At 43.7% G+C, this 22272-nt stretch overlaps 1 protein-coding gene and 1 long non-coding RNA gene across 2 annotated transcripts in view; both read left to right on the top strand.

The window, feature by feature from the left end:
* Positions 1–2214: 2214 nt before the first annotated feature.
* LOC143157481 (uncharacterized) lies at positions 2215–7036 on the top strand. The gene is made up of 2 exons (XR_012994802.1): positions 2215–2323; positions 6776–7036. It is a non-coding gene; the product is annotated as an uncharacterized LOC143157481 (long non-coding RNA).
* A 6930-nt stretch (positions 7037–13966) lies between these two features.
* Positions 13967–22272, top strand: part of ZNRF2 (zinc and ring finger 2) — a 62681-nt gene continuing 54375 nt past the window's right edge. Inside the window, exon 1 of the mRNA XM_076331095.1 lies at positions 13967–14714. Coding sequence (XP_076187210.1) covers positions 14243–14714 — 472 coding nt within the window. The 5' untranslated portion in view covers positions 13967–14242. The remainder of the gene's footprint in view (positions 14715–22272) is intronic.

The following is a 22272-nucleotide window of genomic DNA, read 5'->3' on the forward strand; positions in this document are numbered from 1 at the left end:
AGCACTGCAGTATGGCTGCGTGTGCTCTCGCTGGGTCTGCTGCTCACTTGAGTTAAACCTACAGCAGAGACAGATCCTGAGGGGCTAAACCTGAACAATTTGGCCTAATAAAACTTGGTTAATCAATGCCAACTTTCCTTGCCACCATGGAAACTTTTTCTGGAAGCATTATATAACGTCTACCTACACAAATAGCCACACAACATGCTGGATTCACAACCATATAATTACACCTTCCAAAATAGTATATTGTAGCCCTCTAAACACCTGAACAGGTAGCTAACAAATACTTTGATGACAAATACTCTGGAAGGACTTCAAAAGCACTGCCTGCTGTGGAGAAGAGGAACTAATCACCCTTTCTAGATCCTCTTTGATTTGTGGGGGGAAAAAAAATAATCTCCACGTTTCTTTGAAAATCAGCATGAGGCAATACAGTCTATAGAAATCTGCTTTCTGTCCTTTCAGGTTCTCAGTTTTCAGACATATCCATTTGCTGGTATGTAAAATACATGTAAGCCTCCCAATAACAAATATGCTTTCAGACCTTTGTTAACCAGCAGCACTGGCAGATTGGCATAGCCCAGATCTGGAAGAGGAGGATAGGGAAAGGATCTTATGAGCTCCGTGAGAACCAAAATTTGGAATATAATTCAGGATTTCTTGCAAATGTTGACCAATTGACCTGCCCATTGGACATATGCCAGGCTGTAGCCTCATTAAGAGATTCCAGATTAATCATATGCCTCTTAGAAAGGCATCTTAGCGAGCTTTTTCTGCAAAGACTGTTGACATGGTTCCAGTTATGCTGGGCTCTGGTAAATGTAATGGCAGGATTTTTAGCATGTGTGTTACAGAAAGAGATGAAGAGATATGTCAGGCTAGTTTAACCACAATTTCAGCACCAGTCTGGCTAAAGCTGTTTCTAAATCAATCTAGTTCTGCTACCCCTATGACCAAACCATGCACAGAAAGGCCTTAAAAACTGAAACGGTACAACCCCAAGGAACAGCAGTTTATAATGAAAACAACAGGGCTGATAATTAAACTTCTACCAAAGGTCTGAGTTGGCAGTCAGCTCAGTTAGCAAACAGTAATAGAGAGAGACAGTACAAATTCTTCACTCTCTGTCTGTGGGACTGATCAGCCTTGACAATGTTTCACCCTACCTCTCTAAAATGGGGTGAAAGGCTCTATTCAGGCAACAGGCAAAGCTATTTCCATCTGGCATACTCCTCCTTTCTCATGAGTTTCCCCCTACTGATTATTAAGGAGCTGTTTTATATAAACCCCCTCACCCCATTTGCCTCTGGACTCCCAGCTCATTCTTGTCTCATTACTTCAGTTTTGATGCCCACAAGACATTTTAATAAGAATTAATTTCCTACCTGAGAAAGCCGTAATATGTACCGCACAGTGATGTTAACGAAAAGCAGTAGGTGATGTAACATCTGATCCCTGGGATTTTGTGATTAACTGTGACAGCAACACTAACAGTAAATACATTTGTTTTATGTCAGCTGCTGATTGACAAAATATTTATTTTCTTCCAGTATAGGTCATATCTATAAATCCCCAGGTGAATTCAAAAGTGGCTTCTCCAGCCACTACAATGTCTACATCATAAAGTATTCCCGTGACTCATTTTTTAAGATACATCCTGCTGTATGTGAACTTACAGGGTATTTTTGCAGAAATATTTATTGCATGTTCTGTGCTTCACAGCTCTGCTTAGCAGGCCAGCATTAGTGGCAATTTTTTTTGTGACTGGCATTTGCATAACTTGGATACCGTGACTTCTGTAAAAGTTCTGTATTTCCAAAGTTCTTCTGATCATAGGGCTCTAGTGTGAAATGTATTGACCTTCGGTGCTTATTAATGTCCTTTTACTTACTGTTTGAGCTTCTTGCAATTTGTAATGTGTTTTATCCTGACAAAATGATAAAGAGGTAGAGAGTAGAAAGAGAGGAACTGAATCAACAAGAGACAAAGTGACTTATAAGTTGCCCAAATAATCAAGCCAGATAGCTGAAAAACAAGGACAAGTTTCCTTCTGACCCATGCTGCTGCTCTCCAAGCATTGCACCCTCTTTCCAGTTTCTTCCATTGGGAAAGAATTCTTCATGTAAATAATTTTGGATTTAACGACAGGTTTTTAATAGTTTTTAGCATCATTATTCAGTTTTACTTTTTCTCTTTCCTTTGCAGAATGCCCTTCATAAAAATGGAAGTGCATTAAGATTTCTCCTCAGTCTCCATTGCAAACAGGGACCTGATTCAAAGACCTGGTTTGAGCGCTATTGGTAGAGGCGCATCAGATCAGGTGAGTTACAGCTGATGAAAACTGCATTGCGATTTTGTCAGACAGAGCAAACTATCAGATCACCAAATACGATTTTAAATGAAATATGAAGTCTGAAAGGATTCTGGAAAGAACCATTTTCAGATAAAGGCAAGGAGAATTACTCAAAATATAAGGAGGGAGCTGCAAAAAAAAGGCTCTTCAGTTTCTTCAGTTCAAGGGGTTTTATGTATTTGTGAATTTTCTAAAGCATTATTTTCCTCCACTGTCATTGTCTAAAACACTGCACTCCATAACTGTCGTCAGGCATTTACATTTTTCTTTGTTGCTGAGGAGAGCCAGCTTGAATTAGAAGCTGTTCATAGCCAAATTCTGAAGTATCAGGATATTAACTTGGATGTGGCAATGGATTGAAGCAGGGCTGCTCCACCCCTTCTCCTAGACTTGCAGAGGAGGGGGTTGAAGGGCCACGCAGCAGCTCCTGAACTGCCACTGTTCCCAACTGACATATTTTTTGCTTTACTCTGACACGTCAAGCTGTCCGTACCCCTCTGTCAGCTCCAGGCAAGGATGCCAGCCTGTAAGATAAGGGCAGCATGATCAGGCAAGGTTGGTAGTTGTGTCAGCCACCCCAGCTTAATCTGCTGCTGCATGGGTCTGTACGCTGTCAAAACTCTGTCATTCCTGTCTCATGGACAGCAATTGTTTGTAAAACCAGTCTACTGCTTTACAAAAGTTACTCCTTCACCCCGACTTGGGGATTTGTCAAAGTCCTGACTCACTGAGTCACTAAAAGGCCCCACAGAGGCTCTCTGACTTGGGTTGTGGTCCCGCAACCCCTGCTGACAAGTAGCCCTGACTCATGCTGTTTGTATGAACAGGAGTGTTCCCTTCACTGAACCGCACTCCTAAATACAAGGCAAAGGATCAGGTGGGGAATTTAATATTAAGCGCAGAACACTAAATTATTACCATTCAACCTAACTCACTGCTCCCCAAAATGTATTTGAAATGTCATTAAAATAGATCGGGTTCTGCACAAAGCAAGTCAGTGCTCTTAGTTGGGATTATATCCGTTATTGCCTAGTACCGTACTGAAAAAACATTGATTTTAATACACTCTGCAACGTTCCTAAAGGCTTAGGAACTAATGTCAGCTGAATATATTCATACTGGATGTTCAATCACTGCACCAAATATGCTCTGCAAACTAGTCACTTTTGCAATGTTAGTGGCACCTTCTTGAATAATTTGCTACCACCAGATTGCATGTCCTTTGGGTCCTCTTGAAAGCTGAAAAGGAAAGGATGGATGGGAACATGATATGGTGACACCAATGTTGAAGTGATTTAATTCAGAATTATTACTATACATTTGGAATTTTTTTCCCCGTTTTTAAATTTCATCGGGGAATTTTCCTAAATTCCTGCATTCTTTTCTTGGCATTTCTTTCAGTCTTTCATTTTCTTCCCCTTTTCCTTTCCTCTTTCCTTTGTCCCCTTCCTCTCCTTTTCCTCTTTCCTTTTCCCCTTCTTTTCCTTGTTTTTCTATTCTACTCTAGTCTATTCTACATTTTTGGTTTTACTATTCTATTACTTTTTATTTCAAGAAAAGTCTAGACATGTGATACAGTTTTGTATGCTTTTGCTCCTAATAATAATTATGGGTCAAATTTTGCACCCTATAAATTTGGGTGGATAAATTTCATGTAATTGCACTGATATTAATGGAATTTAAACTGACATCAGACTCTAACCCTACATTTTAATGATTGATTTGCATGGTCTCAGCTGTGAGGCAATTTGTCTTAAGCCCCCATTAAATCAGAAAATGAGTGTTTCTGACTGAGTATGCCAATCATTCTAGCTTATCTAGTGAGAGATGCCACATGCTTTCTCCTGCTCTAGCCTTATTTTTTGACAGCTACTTATGCTACTTATTGTCTAATTGGACCTGCCAATCCTCCCTGTACGTCCCAATCTGTCCAGCCCAGACACAAGAGTCTGAAACGTTTTTAAAATCTGCATACGGTTGTTGATTACAAGAGATGGGGGGGGAAAACTCACAGCCTAGACGTGACAACATGCTTACTTTTATATGACTATTGTTCAGAAAAATAAAGAATTGCAAAAACTAAAAGAAGAAATTACATCTGAGCACTTGGGCTTTCTGACTACAAGGGGAGGAAGGGTACTATGGACAGGACGAAAGCCGCATTTTCTTCTGAGGCTTTCACATTCGCAAGGCAGTAAGGGCTCGATCCTGCCATTTGTTGCTTGCTGTGCTGTGAAAGAGGAGGAGGTAAGAGCGATTCCCAGGTAGTACCAAACAGTAGGAGATACAGCTTGCCGATGTGCCCCAATGCACAGCGTAGGGTTTCTGGAGGAAGAGGATGTCCTCACACGTAGCAATGGCTGGTAGGTTAGGACCTGCTTTGCCTCCACGCAGAGAAACAAGAAGTCCCCCGTGCTGGGTCCCGCTGTGAAATCCTGCTCGCCAACACCAGGATTCCCTCCGTGGAGGATACATCTGCCAACCTCTGCTTAACCTTACGGTTGCAACTTGCCGAACAGCATGCCAGCATTTGGACTACAGTTTCTCAGTGCAGCTGGCAGAGCTCTGACATCCGCCAGGACCTGATCCAAAGCTCCTGGGATTCAATGGGAAAAAAAGAAGTCCATTGATCTCGGTGGCTTTGGATCTGTCCTTTTGCTCGTCTCCTTTGATGATTTATACAACACTGACATGCATATCTCACTTCTGAAGCACACACAGCACATGGTTTTAATCTCACCATTTCCCTGGTGACAGGGAAGGAAGTGTGCTGGCAGCTAAGACACTGAAAAACACTCATTATTCTGTACATTATTATTACTTTTTACTTCCCCACGGAAGGTAGAAATTACAATGAAAAATCACAAATATTTTGTTTTACAGTCTTTGCCTGCCCTTAAAGGCACAGTAAAATATTACAAAGTGCAAATTTTTGTGTGTATGGAAAAATGATGAGAATGTTTTGTGTCAAAATGGGAGGTAAGAGAACATTACCAACCAAAAGCCACTGCTAAATAAATGACCCCTTTCCCTAGGAAAAGCTTAGAGGGAATCTTTCTGATGTACCAGGGAATTTTCTTCTCAGATTGGAAGGTGAGAACATTTCATCCTTGTGAAGTCTTCGTTTGTAAAATCAAGATTACTGGGCCATTGGCAGCAGTGCTCTACTAGTTATGCTGCTCCGGACCGAGTCCTACAGTAATGGTGGTTACAAACCAAACTTAAAATAAGTCACAACTCAAGATTCCTCGTGTTCTGAAGAGCAGTGCAGGGGCAGCCAGGGGTTGCTATGCTGAGTATCTGGCTGTCAGACCTGGTACCCCGTGCAGTTCTCCAAGGGATGCTCCCACAGCACCCAAGTTCATGGAGCCAGAGCACCTCCTGCCTACTGGAGAGATCCACAAACCGCCAATCGCTTTCATAAAGCAGGAGGGATGCTTTGCTATATTTTTAGATTTTCACTCCAGTCCAACACCTTTTTCCTTCTTTGTTTCCTCACTGGCTAGTGCAATTTTTTCAGCACTAGATGTCAGTGTGGACTTGCGATACCAGATTGCTCGGTCTTTTTCCTTTAACAAGAGAAGAAGAATTGCCATCCAGAATGAAACCAAGTCTCTCCAGCCTCATGATGTGCTTCCTACAAAACAGATCTTTTCTTTACTGTTCAAACTCCACGTGGGAAGTGTAGAACTGCATTCTGTCCTTGATTGGGATTAATACAGCTGCAAAAGGGCCCTATTTATTTTGTGATTCTATCATATCTTAGTTAAAGAGGAGCTACCATGACTCTGGATGAAAAGCTGTGTTTAGAAAATAATAGAGAAAAAGAAAAGGTTCTGAATTATCCTGAGAAATTGTGACCCTGCTAAGGTAGCGTTGTATAGGTGCTCCGCAGGGATGGTTAATCCTGTAACTAACAGTACTCATCTCAGCAAGAACCTACTGACGAGACCGAGTCTTTGCATTCCTATTGTCTAGAAAGACATTGCATCATCTAGAAATGTTTTGCTACACCAGGCTGTTACAAGGACTGTTCTAACTTGAACTTGGTTTATTATTTGCCTGGCATTTTCTGAATAGTGAACTGAAACCAGCTTGGGGCAGAGCAACCGACCAGGAAGTGTACACTGGCTTTCTGAAGTGGTGAAATGACTGGTTTCTATCACTCTTTGGAAAACATTTTCTTTCTTTAAGAAATTTAAGTCCCTCAGTCTAAATTGTAAGTGGTCCCTGTGCTGTTATGGAAGGGCTGAGGGAGATGCATGAAGCACCCCGACTCCCCTCATTTTGCAAGCAGCAATCTAGAACAAGACACTGCTCCTCTTGCTCCTGGAGAAGTACATACTGGGGGCAGAAGCGGGGAGAGGAGGAAGTGAGTGCACAATTCTGATTTCTCATCTCATCTCTTACTTTCATGAGTTCGGGCTGCTGTCAAGTGGATCAGAGCCAACACGACAGATGGAGCCTTTTACACCACCCTCGTGCTTGGTTTACACCAGGCGTGATGCACAGAAGCCGAGGCAGAAAAAGCTTCTGGCAGAGAATGTGAAGCGGAGCTCTCTGACATTCCTCTCGACTCAGTATAGTTGCGGCTGCGATCTAGGCCTTCAGAAAAATCCAGTTACGTGCTTTTGTATTCTTCACTATGCATTAGGTACTAAAGTATTACCCTGATACTTACACTAGTATGCCTTGCTTTTATTATACTTTAAGGTTGTTACTGTCCCTTTGACTTCTGTTGCATTTGCACCAATTTATATATGAATTGACATCAATACGTGTTTAACCAGGCAAGGCGTGATACACAGATCTGTGGGCATGGGAGTCCGGGGTAGATGAGTTGACATACAAAGGTCCCATCCAACTAATTTTTCTGTTTCTGTGATTTCTAAGAGGGGGTGGAAGACATACTAACAGATGGGAAGTATGTTTACTCTCTCTTGTTTTCAGATCTCGTGTATCAGCACCCAGCAATGCCAGCTGAATGTGGATTAAGGAGTTGGGGGAGGACTGTTGATCGCCTCAGCTCCCTTTACTTCTGCAGAGGGAAATAATGATAGTCTTTCAAGGTATATTCCTGAATCACACCGTTTTGCCTTGCAAGCAGCTGTGCTTAAAAGCCTTATGAGTAACTACCCAGTGTGTTCTTGTTTCTCATTATTAGGCTTATCAGTAGCAGACTGTAAGTAGGAGGCTATAGAATATTAAAAGAATAGTGCTTAAAACTATCAATTGAAAATATTAGCAAATACTGTGCAAAAATAAGGACAAAAGTATTTTTTCTCCTCAGTTCTGAGAAGTTAAGGTAATATTTGGCAGATAATACAGAACCTGAGAGAATACAAATTGTACTTGGCAAATCTAATGTCACATGGCTCTTCCACCTGCTGTCATTCCTACATATTTCACTTTGTTATTATTTCTGTAATACTGTTTTCCATTTACTCACCTCTTTCTATAGATGTCTAGCATTCAAGCAATTAGTACTGCTAATGAAAGATGTATCCTGTAAAAGAGCTTGTCTGCAATCAGCTTCTGAAGACTGATTTACCTGTGTAATATTCACTGTGTCAAGACTTGAAGTGCCTTCTTTATTAATGAATTGTTCAGATAAGGCTTTTTGTAAAGCCAGCTGCCTCTCTAGGTGCAGAAGGGTTTCGTGGTCTCGCACCCTACATTGCAAGGCAAAACAGCGTGATTCAGGAATATACCTTGAAAGACTATCATTATTTCCCTCTGCAGAAGTAAAGGGAGCTGAGGCGATCAACAGTCCTCCCCCAACTCCTTAATCCACATTCAGCTGGCATTGCTGGGTGCTGATACACGAGATCTGAAAACAAGAGAGAGTAAACATACTTCCCATCTGTTAGTTTGTCTTCCACCCCCTCTTCTTAGAAATCACAGAAACAGAAAAATTAGTTGGATGGGACCTTTGTATGTCAACTCATCTACCCTGGACTCCCATGCCCACAGATCTGTGTATCACGCCTTGCCTGGTTAAACACGTATTGATGTCACTTCATATATGAATTGGTGCAAATGCCTTTAGTGTAGACATGGGCATAGTTGAAGCAACTATTTGCCTTCTGTTATTCCTTGAGCGTATAATAAAAATGGTCTGCACAGTAGCTTCTGAAGAAAGATACCGTTGAGGGGGCTATAGCTGTATGAAAGGTCAGGAAGCTACACGGTGGGATAATTCATGCAAAGCTGGTAAGAAAAAAACCACCAACAAGTAAAACTAACACAGTTTGTTGGAGAACCAGTAACAACACTGACCTGTTTATGCACTAAATTCATATGAATGGCATCTGGTTACCTACAAAGGTACTCCGTGGCCATGATAATACAACTGTGAATGTAGAACACCTTAGAAATTATTATGGTGAATACTCTTTCCTATTAAAATTGTTAGACTAAAGTATATTCTTATAATACTACTTTATAGCATGTGGTAACAGAGTGCGCAGCACAAATTGCCATTTCTTCAAGTAAGTTATTTCCAAGTATTTCCTCCTGTACAAAACGGACAATCAATAAGTCCAGTCAAAATGTCAGTTTACTTTTAAGACTATGTTATCTTTTCTGTGAACATCAGTTTTCTCTATGGGTAACTCCAGTGTACAAAATACAGCATACTGTTTACAGTGTGATAGAAACTTCAGAAAAGCATAAACTTCAAACAAAAGATAGATGGTTTTAAACAGAATTTTTATAAAGCAAGGATGAACTTCCTTATCCTTGTAAGCATCACCACACATTTCCAGAATAATTTTAGGACCCAAACCTCAAGCTTTACAAGCTGTTGTTTTTTTTTTTTCTATGAAGACTGATCACAACATGTTGCAGGACTGTTTTTCATACATCAGTGTAAGCATATGTGTAAATCTTCATAGGATTAAAGTCAATATGTACAAAGAGTTATTCAATGCAAATAAAAATCTGAGATACTGGATAATAGGGTCTCCTACATCTCTCAAAATACCAGTTATCAGCTGGAGACACACTGATACCAAAATATATCTAAAAAGATGCCTACAATAGGTTTATGTATAATTTGTAGTCACATTGACAGGGATAATATGGGACCTATTTCCCTTAGCTTACAGATGCGAACTTGTAACAGTCTCGTCTGCTGGATGGCTTACTCTAGCTGCAGATGTAAGGCATGTGTATTTTACACATCTTATTTTAGAGGGATAAACCAGTTCTGTTTTGCTTTCTCTATGAGCAACTGAACACTTCAGCAGTCTCTATTTTCAGTATCTGTGAAGAAGTGGTGTGCAGTGCTGTTTATTTTAAACAGCTGAAATATACAGTAACGTAAAAACTGCATTGATGTCTTCCAACCACAACGTGCACCTCTAGTTTGGTATCTGCTCAGAAAATCTAGTTGCCCAAATCCTGTTAGGAGCCCACATTAGCTATTATAAAATTAAGCTGTATGAGTGTGTGCCGTTACTTTTTAAATCTTTCTGCTTTAGAAAGGAGTGCCTGATCAGTTCTGAACAGAATGTAAACCTCTGGCTGACTTCATTAGTTCAGGGTCAGATGCTTTTGATAGAAATGAAACCTTACTTGAAACCTTGTTTCAGCATCCCTGTAAAAGCCACCAAAGAAGGGGGCAGGAGGGGAGTGGGAGGACGATCTGTCTGCATAGCTCACTGTCGAGCAAAACTCAGACCCCTGTTCCATTTAGCAGCACACATTTTCCAAAACATGCCATATTATGAATTTACAGTTAATTTTGTATGCTTAGGGCACACCTGCCACCTGGTATTTTCAAGGAAACTGGTCAAGAAACAAGTTCATTATTTTCACTTGCTGATAGACAAGGTAGCGTAGCCAGAACTGAAGTGGAGGTATGCAGCTTATAACAAAGAACAGTGAGTATACTTGCCTGTCTAAACCAGTTTTTTTCCACTATCCTGGACAAGGAACAAGAAAGTTAGTTCCTATTTCATGCTTATTTAAGTACAAATAAGATTCCCTAGGTATGTTTCTACAGGAATAACAACAGCATTCGCCCATATAGGCCTATAGAAGTCAATTTTTATATAACTATCTGCTTTCCACTTATTTAAGTACAAATAAGATTCCCTAGGTATGTTTCTACAGGAATAACAACAGCATTCGCCCATATAGGCCTATAGAAGTCAATTTTTATATAACTATCTGCTTTCCACTGAGTCCTTGAGATCTGTGGAAATACGGTCAGCAGCAAGATGTTCTACTTTCTCTCTGCACTGTTTCCTCTCATCACTGGTTATTTTCTATGCTGGGTAGGAAATTGAAATTTTTATGCAAACTACTTCTGGAGTGTATTAATGAACAAATGGGTGGAGGTCACAGTGCCAGGTACTTGCCTCTACAAGACTTAACGGCTAGTAGACAGTCATTTGTTAGAAGAAATGTTAGCATGAAAACCTAACTGTACTGTTGGCGATATAAAGCAAATTTCCATATGTTGAAAAATTTCTATTCAACCATTTTTAAGAGGGACCGGGAAGGACGGAGGGAAGAAAGCTGGCTCAGAAGCATGTCACATTGCTTTTCTGAAGACGTAGGTGTTCTTTGAGGTATGTGTCCTGTTTAGACTCACACTTGATAGTGAGAGTGCTGCAAATATATGCCCTAGATGCAAAACAAAAACTGACGCCCCCCCAAAAAAAAGAAAATCACATCACACTGGCAACAGCCATGCTCTCTGAGAAGGGAACACAGGCTGTCCTGTTGTTGTGACTTCTTTTCTGTGACATGCTCAATGCTGTTAAAGGTAATTTTCTGATTGTAAGACTGAGTAACTGTTTGGGTGTCTTGAGGGCTTTTTTCCCCCGGTAGACTTTATAATTTAATCCTAAATTGAATAAAAGGTTATTCACAGTCAAATATAATCTATATTTAATACCTGCTCAACTCTTAGGTCCACTGTAAAGAAAATACAGGAAGTACTGTGGTACTGTGTAGCAATGTACTATTTTCAAAATGCTATTTATTCTAGCAGCTGACCAGCTCCACTATCATTCAGTAGTGGAAATTTTAAAAACTCCATAAAACTCTGAGCCTGCTGTCCTCTAAACCTGCTCTGATAGGGCTGAACATGCCGCGGGCATTCTGTGAGCAGCAGAAATTATGAGTCATGTCTGCAACATCCTTTGCCCATGCAGATCCTTGGAATCTAGCAAGATAGGAATTCCTACGGTAGCTTTCCCTTCTGTGAGAACATTAATAGGATCTCTATCATCTTCTACATAACTGCTTATTTTCTACACTGTTAGTGTCTCTCAGAGATTTGGCTGAAGCTGGCCAAGGGTTTCAAAAGTAACGTGGTAGAGCAGGCAGCATAGTCACACTGTTTTTCTTTCTGTAGGGAACTGAACTAGGAAGTGCTCATGCTTGATCTACCTTTGGGTATCTACCATTGGTAGCAGAGACTGCAGCTTATAATTCACAAGTGGGGATGGTATAGCTTGGGACGGCAGGTTATTGACCCCAGCTGTCTGCCGGCACCCAACACACAAAAGACCAAGCTGTTTGTGAGACAGCTGTGGAATCACTGCCTCTTATGGAAACTGGCAACGGTTTACAGCAGCATCCTCTAAATGGGGTTCAGATTATTCACAGAGTGTCTCAGCTATTCAGAAAAGCAGAGTCGGAAGGGAGAGCTCGGGCTGGTAACCTCCTCTGCCATCCCCAGCTATGGTACCTCTTCTTGCAAATTGAACTGTGAGCTGCACTGATACTAGAAAGAGACTGCATGCAGTTGTAATGGAGATGGCAAGCAGAGGGGGAAAGGGAGACCTTTGCACCCATTCCCACCTGCGGATGAGTATCAAAGATACCATACATGTACATTTGTATATTACATATACATAATATATATAATAATGTACATGTAATAATTACATGTACATGTAATATGTATAGTACAAATGTTACATAATACTTTGTATATTAATTGTTTTATCTGTTTTATTGTAATAATTGTAAAATAGCTTGGATACTATACCGTTGTGACACAGGCACGAATGTAATTGGAATCCCTACCTAGATGGTATGACGGAGAGTCCCGAGATGGTGTATAGCACTGCTTCGTGGTGACATACCTTATTTTAGAGCAGATGATAATCCATAAAAACAAGTTTACTTTGGATGACTGATTGTAGGAATCATGTTCATATAAATTCAATATACATGACATTAAATTTCACATACCTTTAAAGAACAAAATAATGTTATGTCTCTGATCGTTTTGTCATGAGCAAACCGAGCCTGTTATCCACATCCATACAATTCACAGGGCCAAAATTTTCGGCTGTTAGTCAATCCTTGTGTAAAGCTCTCATCAATAATAATGGGAGTTTTTCTCTGAGCGAGAGACTGAGGTTTACAGGAGTTTCCTATATCGCCTGTGAACCAAAGATAGAAGACATTTTTGTCCTTCTCGTCCAGCTTCTCCCCCGCATACACCACCGGAACCGAGACTCACAGCAAACCGCCCGGGTTGGAAGTCCCCTACCCGGGAAAGCTCCCGACGGGGGTAAGCGGCCCTTACGCCAACCACCCCGCCAAACCCAGGCTCGGGGAGCGGCGGGCTGGGCCCTTCACCCCTCAGCCGGTGCGCGGCCCAGCCGAGCAGCTGGGAGCCGCGCTCGCCCAGCGGAGCCTGGGGCGCGGAGGCCGGGCATCCGGGCGCTTTGCTGAAACTGCAACGGCAAACCGAGAAGCGGCGCGGCAGGAGGGCACCCGTTTCTTGGGCGGGCAGCGCCCCGCGCTCTGTCACCCAGGTCCTGCGCGCTCCACCGAGCCGCCTCCCGCTGCAGCCGCTCCTCTCCTTCACCTGGCGGGACTCGACGCTGAGCGCGGCCCCGGGGGAAGCTGCCACCGCCTCCCGCCCGCCCGCGGGCACCGCCAACGGCCGCCCTCAAGGGCCGCCGCGCGCGCCCGGCCCGCAAACACCACAGCTCGCCTTCTGCCGGCGGCAGTTTGGCTTTTAACTCCTTCCTCGCCGGGGCAGCCGCTCCGGCAGCCCGCGGGCTTCCCCTTCAGGCGAGCAGGCAGCCGACCCCCCCCCCCCATGCGTGTGTGTGTGTCCCGGCAGGTTCTCGCCTCAGCTCCGAGCGACCCCGTCTCGGGGACTCTCCCTTCCGAGGGGAGGAGGCTGGCAGCCCCAGCGGCGGCCTCGCCCAGCGCCCGCCCACCTGGCGCTGCCCCGCACCTTGCGTGAGGAGAGGGGCAGGAGGCGGGGCGAGCCGGCGGGCCCGGCCCGTCGCGCCGCGCCGCCGGGGGCCAGTCCCCCGCCGGGCGGGGAGGGGGGGGAGGAGAGGCGGTGGCCCCTGCCGCCGTAACCGCTCCCCATCCCGCCCGCTGGTGCCGCCCCCAGTATGGCGACACGGTAGAGGAGCGGCTGCGCCGGGGTGACCGCCCCCTCCCGCCTCCCTCGGCACAGGCACGGCGCGCCGCGGGCGAGCGAGCGGCCTCGGCGGCGCTGCTGCCGCCGTTGCCCCCCACAGGGCTCAGCGGCGGCAGAGGAGGATGGCGGCGGCGGGCACGGTGGCGGCGGGCACAGCAGCAGTAGCGGCGGGGCCGAGCGGCCGCGCGGCGGGAGCCAGCACCGTCCCGAGCAGCTCATGGTGGCGCCCCAGACCCGCGAGCAGCGGCCGCGCCGGGGCCGCCAGCTGAGCCGGATCTCGGCGGGCGGCTCTCCCCTCTCGACACCGACCCACCGAGTGACCCGTTCCCCTCCCCCGGCGCGTCCTCTCCCCCCTCCCCGGCGCGACCCGCGCCTCGGATCGCCCCCTCCGGGGCCGGACTCCCACCACCCCCGGGCGTCGCGGGGAAGGCGGCGGCGAAGGGCACCGGGCAGCGCCAGGCGGCGGCGGGACCATGGGCGCGAAGCAGAGCAGCCCCACCGCCGCCAATGGCCGCACCCGGGCGTACTCGGGCGGGGATTTACCTTCCTCCAGCAGCAGCAGCGGCGGCGGCGCTAACGGGACCGGCGGGCGCTCGGCAGGCGCTGGCGGGCGGTACGCGCACCTGGCGGCGGCGGCGCCTCATGCCGCTCCCGGCGGCGCGACGGCGGCAGGAGGAGCGGCGGCGGCGGCAGGGGGTGCCGCGGGGTCGGCACCCCGGAGCAGGTCCTTAGGGGGGGCCACCGCCTCCGGGGCCCGGGCCGCGCAGTCCGCCTTCAACATCCCCCACAGCAGCGGCCCCTACGGCTCGCAGGACTCGGTCAACAGCACCCCAGAGGAGGGCGGCCGGGAGCGGCCCGCGGGGGGCGGCGGCGGCGGCTCCTCCGGCGGGCCCCGGCTAGTGATCGGCTCGCTGCCCGCTCACCTCTCGCCGCACCTGTTTGGAGGTAAGGGCCAGCCCGCGGAGCGGGCGCGGCGGGAGGGTTTAGCTGCCTCTCCCGCTGCTGCGGGGCTGGGGGCTCGGGGGCCCGGCCGGGCGGGTGGGGTAGGGTAGGGGGGTTCCTTCCTCGGCTCCCGGCCCCGAGGTGGGACGGGTAATGAATCATCACTTTGGGGAGAGCGGCGGCTCTCCCAGGCTTGCGCCCGCCGGAGGGGGGCACAGTTTGGAGACGGGGTTTTCAGGCCAGCGTCTCCCATTGTTTGTAACGAGAGCTGTGAAAGGGGGAGGTTAAAAATGAAACGAACCCCGCGGCGGTGCGGTCGGGACGGCGAAGAGGAAGCGGAGCCTCTCCGGCCGGCGACTTTAGACTCTAATAGCTGTAATCAGTGCCTGTGTAAATACTCTTGCCTACTACTTACATAATTAGAATTTAATTGGATCATGTGTCTCCGCCGTTTATTCTAAAATTGGACCAAACCCCTCTTCAGGTACTGATTAATATGTGGCTGATGCTTGTTCCTCTTTCTACGTTCTCGGTTCTGAAAGTCGATTAAGAAAAACAGAAGTTAAAGTAAGTTTCTTTGTTTATTTTCCCCCTAAGAGATGAGTAGAGCCGGATAGCTGTCCGTGCCACTGAAGTGCAGGCTTGCAGCACCGGTACCGCGTAGTCTCGAGGATGGCCACATGGGCTATTGAGGCAGGAGAAACACTCAGCCAAACTCCGAATTAACCAAGAAGCTGAGGCCCTTTAAGAGACATATTAAACGTGGAGCAAGTTGTCATAGTTTTTTGTCTCTCCTGTGATATTGAGATGAATAGGGCTGGTATAGGACTTGGATTTTACTGCTTGTGTTCTTTACCTTAAAGTTAAAAATCTGCCTGTAAGTTGCCAAATGCTTTCAGAGTTGCTGACTACTTTCAGTACTGCTTATTCTAAAGGTTGTTGTTCGTATAAGTCATACCTTAAGGTACAAGGTGACTTTTTAAATGGATTCATTCTCTTGATAGTTCTTATATATATATATATATGTATGTATGTATTTTAACCTGTCTAAATACTAACCAACTTCCCCGAAAGCTTTCTTTTGGGAAGGAGGAGGCTAATGTAAAATTCCTACGTTTCTGTATTCTAGTTAATCTGTTTGTGAATACTATTTGTAGTGGGCTGGGTTTTCTTCTTTTCTGTAACATAACCTGTTTGTAGCCAAAGCAGGGCTCTCTCCAGGTCTGACCCTCGTATGGTGCGCAAGGTTTCTGTCACACGGCCTGCCACCTCTAAGTTGTTGTGTTGACCTGAAGACAGCATAGCTGTTACTTCCTAGATCTAAAAGTGCCTCCTCCCAGCACAGTGGTTGAACGTTAACAGAAAGCTGTCAAACTCTATTATAATAAAGAAATATTTGCCCTTAAGAATGAAAACGTAACTATTCTCATAGTACCAAGCTGCTCAACAGGAGTGCTTTGTTGCAAGGATGCTCATTATACCGTCACGGTAGCTTGTGGGGGAAGAAGGTGCATGCGTTTCTTTTAGTGATGAAAGGATGCCCTATCACAGAGTATTGTGCAGTTTGTGCTAAGCACAAGGGAATCATTAAAACATGTAGCCAGTTGTTGGTCAAAGGTAAAGCTTTTTTTTTCCTCCATGCTTAAACATTGCCTTGCAACCTGTGTTGCTGCCAGGAGGGAGTGAATTAAATGTAAATGCAGTGATGAGGATCAATAACCTAGGAAACTATTTATTCAGATGCAGGAAGGTCTCTTCAGAATAACTCTGAATTTGATCGTACTTTTCTATGGCACGTAATAATCTATTAATTACTGTACTACACCATATTTTGTCTTTTGCAAATCTCTGAAATTGGCATATTAAAGAGGATATAGGCTGAAATGATGCAAAGCTTGTTGCTTTTCCTGGTGCAGGAAGAGTGCCAGGAGGGGTACACTCTCTTCATCTACTGACTAATAAATAGGGGTTTGAGTAGCAAGTTTCAAAATACACTGTCCTTATATGGCCATGTAATCTATTATGAATCTATTTGCTTTTTCTCTTCTAAAAATCTTAGTATTTCTTACTGGGATGACTGTTTATTCATAATACTGTAACACCTGTGAAGAAGGCCTCACTTGAAACGTTATGCTTTTTTGCAATTTAAATATTCTGTGATACCAGTGATGCATTATACCACATCACATTGAATGTCGGCATCCTTATTCAGTTGCATGCTTTGCGTTTTCTTGATTCATTGTAATAACTAGATGCTTGGAGCGAGTAGCCCCACTGGAGATCATACATTAGTAGCATCAGCATGGTGAAAAATAACTTGAAGCATTGTTTTTGTCCTGATGGTAACTAGCTCAAGCTTGTCTAGGTGTGGTATCTGGAATTTATCTTGTGTATCATAAGCATGCTTGAAGTCCCCTCCCTTGTTTTGTAACTTGCAAATTAGCCGAATTGTTTCTTTTTATCTTGAAAACTACTGAATTTAATTTTGAGGATTAGCATAGCAATTCTCTGAAAATTAAAATAAAAAAGAACAAGAATAACTTCCATAAGTTGAACTGAATCTCCAACTATTTATGGTTTTAGGCATAATGGTTGGATTCATCAGTCAGTGACATGTGGGTGTTGCATTTGTTAAATTACTGTAATTTGCCATTAGTGAATTACACTGTCACTTTTACTGAGCAGCTTTGCATGCTGAAGTAATGTATAAATATGAACTTTCTAATGTAACAGACTTAAATCCATACTATGCTTGTTAATATGCCATTTGAATGAGAATATCAAAAGTATTATGTTATCGTATGTTAACATATTGGAAGGTATGATCAGTTAGCTTCTATATTCCTTTAATAGGAACCGTAGTAACAGCAGCCTTTTCTGACTGTGAGGGTCTGATGTTCCTGTCTGACCTCAGGCTCCTTTATGATCAAAGTATAATGGAGTAAATATTGCTATGTAACCTTATGTCTCGTCTCAGGGAGAGTTCAATTCACTGAACAACTGGGGCCTTGGTCTCACAAAAAAATACGTACATGTTTAACTTTGTGCTGCAAGCACTCCTGGAGTAGGCTTAGAGCATTAAGCAGAGTGAGACCCAAATTCCATAAGATCTTATGGCACTCCCAGATGCAGGGGCCAAACCTGCGCGTGACGTTCAAGCGCTTTCTTGCGACATGGCACTGAGTTACAGCTTCCTTTAAGGTGATAACACTATTATCAGGAATTTTGACCAGTAGTTTCCCGCTCTGTTCCTCAGTGAATGGGACTTTCCCCCTCTCCCAGCCCCAAAGTAAATATTATTACCTTCTGTTAAGAACAGCCTGTAGAAGAGTTGGCCTTGAGATCCACGGTTAGTTTTTCCACTGTGTTTTTAGGCGGCAAGTGTTTTTGCGTAGACTGTCAGCACTGCAGCAAAGCTACTGCTGTAGTTACAGTATAGCTTGGTTTTGTCAATGATGCTTGCAGCAATTAGTTCAGCTAAAAATGGATGGTCTTTCAGAATTTTCTTTGCTTTGGGCAACTGCTGATGTGTTACTTCTGTCACTTAAAATGTTGACAGCTCCTTAGAACCCACTTTATGTTTGTGATCCTGTTTCTGGGTGGTCACAACACAAAAAGTTCTTGGTGAAAAGAGCTAGTATAAGTATCCTTATGGTGTTCAAATTTAAATCTTTTCTTGGGAATGTTGTTATAAGATAAGAATAAAGCCTTTAAATATTTTTTTTGTCTTTAAAAGTCTCTTAGGGAAGAATATGTAAAAATTCAACTGAAGATAGCAGAAATGTTACATATTGACTCTTAAATGAAGAACTGATGTGGAAATTTAAGTTGATTGAGCAGAGAACATACAAGTATTATACAAAATCTCAGATTGTGTTATATATGGTCATATACGATTTTATATGATATATTTATAGACAGGTTTTTAAATATATAGTGTTGTCAGATACAGCTGTTGACAGCTTTCAGGCTTATGTCAAGACCTGGAGTAATAATTTGGAGATTAAGTTGCATCTGTTCAACTTTATTAGGAGAAAGAAGTTTGTTATGTTCTTAAGCCAAATAACGATCAGGCTTTTTTCTGAAGTACTTTATAGTGTAAGATTTATCGCCAGCTACTGAATGTACGTAACACGGTATGGGTAGAACCTTATAGGTTCTCTATAGCATTTGTTTGTAATAATAGCTGGTAGAAGTAATGAATGAATTCTTCATTCTATAGAAGAAAGTTAATGAATGCCTCAGGTTATAACCTGAATTACTTGTTGGATTGTGGGAAGCGAGTATCAGCAGGCGAATGATGTGGTCTCAGAAAAGAAGTTTTTTAGACGTCTCTCAAACTGCCTAGAAAGCTGCCTCTTGTTTTGTTTTCCATCTGGTCTGTTTAGTTATATGGTACATTTGAATATGTTCTTGAGGTTCTCTTAATCTTTCTCACACCTTTTTGGGGGGAGTATGACTATCTTTTGGTCACTTCCTTGCTCTTCTCTCCCAGTATCACACAAGTACTATTGCTTTGAGAAATTGTGAAACTCTTAAACACTTCAGACTTCAATGCTGCTCCTGTTCTGCCAGCCAAAATTGTAGCTCGGAGGTCTTTGCCCCCTGACTTGGGAGAAGTGTTGGGAAGCATGCTTTGCAATGAGACTATTGGGATACCCCGTGTGTGTGAATCACGTTGGAAGCAGTGAAACTTGCTGTTGCGGTTTCAGCCTGTATGCCTTGGTACCACTTGACATACCTTCTCTTCCTGGCAGTTGGAAATTTTTTTTGACGTTTGAGGAAGGCCAGTGAATCTTCGACACAATATATGTTTCTCTAAATTACTTCCTAACCATTCAGAATGAGGAAAGAGTGTAAGGATTTAGTTTAATAAACGCTATAAGTTTTCCATACAAATTCTGCCTTTTTTTAGAGGTACGATAACACTGCGATTTGCTGTTGTGAACACAAAAAATCCCATGTGCTTTTTCAGACAGTTTTGCTGTTGCTGTTCATAGGTCTTTCAGGGTGCAGAACAGTGAAAGCTAAGAGGCTGTCTCTGCTTTGGTGTTTTGATTTATTTCTATTCACTTGGCTGCACCAGTGAAACACAATCATATCCATGTTTGTCCACTTTGGAAAAATGACAGCAATAACAATGAGAGGCTGGCTGAAGTCTGCTGATTGTAGAAGAAAGTTAAAACGGAGACCAGCTTGGGAGCTGAGAGAAATATAAACGTGTCTGTACACATACACACACCTTCACAACAACTACAGATTGGGGGGGAGATAGATGTGTGCCTCATTTTCTCTTCAGTTATACCTGTGAGTTGACTCCAAAGTGAGAGAGAAGTGTCATTTTTGCAGTGTCTGAAGATATGGGAGTTTTGGAAATGTATTAGCATTCCATTAACCAAAATACAGATTGAAAAATCCAGTGTGCTAGGAAAGCAGTCCAAGGATAAGTCTGTTGATAAGGAGTTTCGGAAGAGCTGTTCTGACAGAGGGGTTTGAGGAATCCGATCCCTTTTCAGGGTCTTTCTGTTCCTGTATTTTGTGGGCTCTTCTGTTCCCGCATACATATAGTGGGCAGCGTACAGTTCCTGGTTGGCAGCAGAGCCGTAAACTCTCCTAAGGAGTGGATGGGGGACAGGAAAAAGAAGCAAAAAGTCCACCACCTCCCACCTGCTCCAGCTCAGTCAGGAGGCTGGTTTTAGTCTCAAATGTTACATATTTGGACAAATGAGCTAAAAGAACTAAATGAGCACTGTTTGGATCTTCTGGTAGTGATAGTGAAGCCCCTGGGAGCTGTGTTTAGTTTCCTTCAGTTGAAGAGGGAGCCAGGTCTCTGTGATGATGAGAGGCTTGGGGTACTGGAGTAAAGACTGAGGCAAGTGATAGAGGATCTTTGAAGGGCTTCTTTTTCTTCTCCTCCTCCTGCCTGGTAAACAAAAGGGATTATGAGAAGCCAAATAATAAAAATGGCAGTACTGCATTTAGGGGAGAAACGTAAATAGTTAATGGTCTGAAGAAAAGGAAACAGCCTAATTGTAATGGCATATATAAATATTTCTTTTGGCTATCAAGACAGTGATAATACCTGATTGAGCCTTTGCAGTGCCAGTTCAAACAAAGGCCGCCTTCTTTAATGTCTTCTGAATACCTATCCAACCCTGATATCCTGACAGTGTTCTCTCACATAATTGCAGACTAGTCTCCAACAACCTCCCAAGTAATTTCTTTGTCTTGTAAAGAAAGCCTTTTGTCACTGCTAGAAATTCAAAGCTATTTTTAAAACACATTGCCTAGCCATCTGTTTGGGTAAGTTCTTCTCTCCTGTTCTTGCCAGCTGCTCATGGAAAACTTCATCATGTAAATGTTCTTGATGTGCTGTGTTAACCTTGCATGAAACTTTTAAGTTTTGCATAACGTTATGAAGGTTTTTGGGTGGGTTTCCCCTGCTATTTGCAGATGCATGAACCAAACATATTATTTTCAAGATTTTTCTGTAATGTGTCTACTGCTTATTAATGGTTTGATTAGGTTCAGGAGAGACGTATGGTCATTTCTACAGATTGTGTTCATTTACTGTGGTAATGGAACATGTTGTTCTTGCAGACGTTTAACCCGTGAAAAGAAACAGTGAGAAATCTTTGAGTGCTCTGAGTTTTTATTTTGGAATATTTTTAAGGACATGCATCTTATAAATAAAAATAAAACAATTGTGTAAAAAAACCAAAACAAAACCACCACCACCCCCAAAAAAAAAAAAACCCAAACAAACCATGATTACCTGAGTAAAACCAGAACAGCACCTCATAGGCATCCAGGAAAGTGTTTTTGCTGTCTACTTTCTGGTTAGGCATTTCCTAAACAAGTGCCTATGTTCCCAAGTGCCTTGGGAATGTTGTAAATGATCATCGTGACTTTCATAAGGATGTCTCAGTGCGCATCCAGAGCTCTCTGGCATCTGTTGTTTGATAGGCTTCAAATTCCTGATGCTTGCAAAAATGGGAGGCTAAGCCATAGTAAGAATGGGGCTGGTTCTCACTTTCACTCTGCACATGCTTCTGTTCCCTGCATGGAAATTGCATAGTGTTGACCTGGAGAGATCAGGAAGCACACAGGAAAATCTCATAGGGCTCGGGATGTCTGCCTGCCTGCCAAACAGAATACAAAGTGTTGTATGGGATTAGACTCCATTACTTTTAGTCGTCTTTAGGAATTGACCTACCTGGGTGTTTTCTTCTTCCTTGTCTGCTCTGTCTAAAAATCAGACCACCACAGCCTGTGAATAGTCCCCAAAGGGTGGGTGTGCTGCATACCATTGTGGATATTTTTAGTAAATTCTGTTTGCTGACTGACTTAGTGTGCTATAAATACAGAGTTCTCATCTGGCATGCACTTTGCATGTCTTCTAGTAACTTATAATAAATTCATCTAAGAATAATGGCAAGAAAAAATGAGCTGTTACAATTTATTTGGCTTTCCATACGAAGTGTCATTTATGTAAAGCAATTATTTAGCAACATTTTAACTGTAAATGGCTTTTAAAACTAGTGGTGTTCCAAAACACTTC

This window comes from Aptenodytes patagonicus, chromosome 2 (genome assembly GCF_965638725.1).
Source record: "Aptenodytes patagonicus chromosome 2, bAptPat1.pri.cur, whole genome shotgun sequence".
NCBI lineage: Eukaryota > Metazoa > Chordata > Aves > Sphenisciformes > Spheniscidae > Aptenodytes > Aptenodytes patagonicus.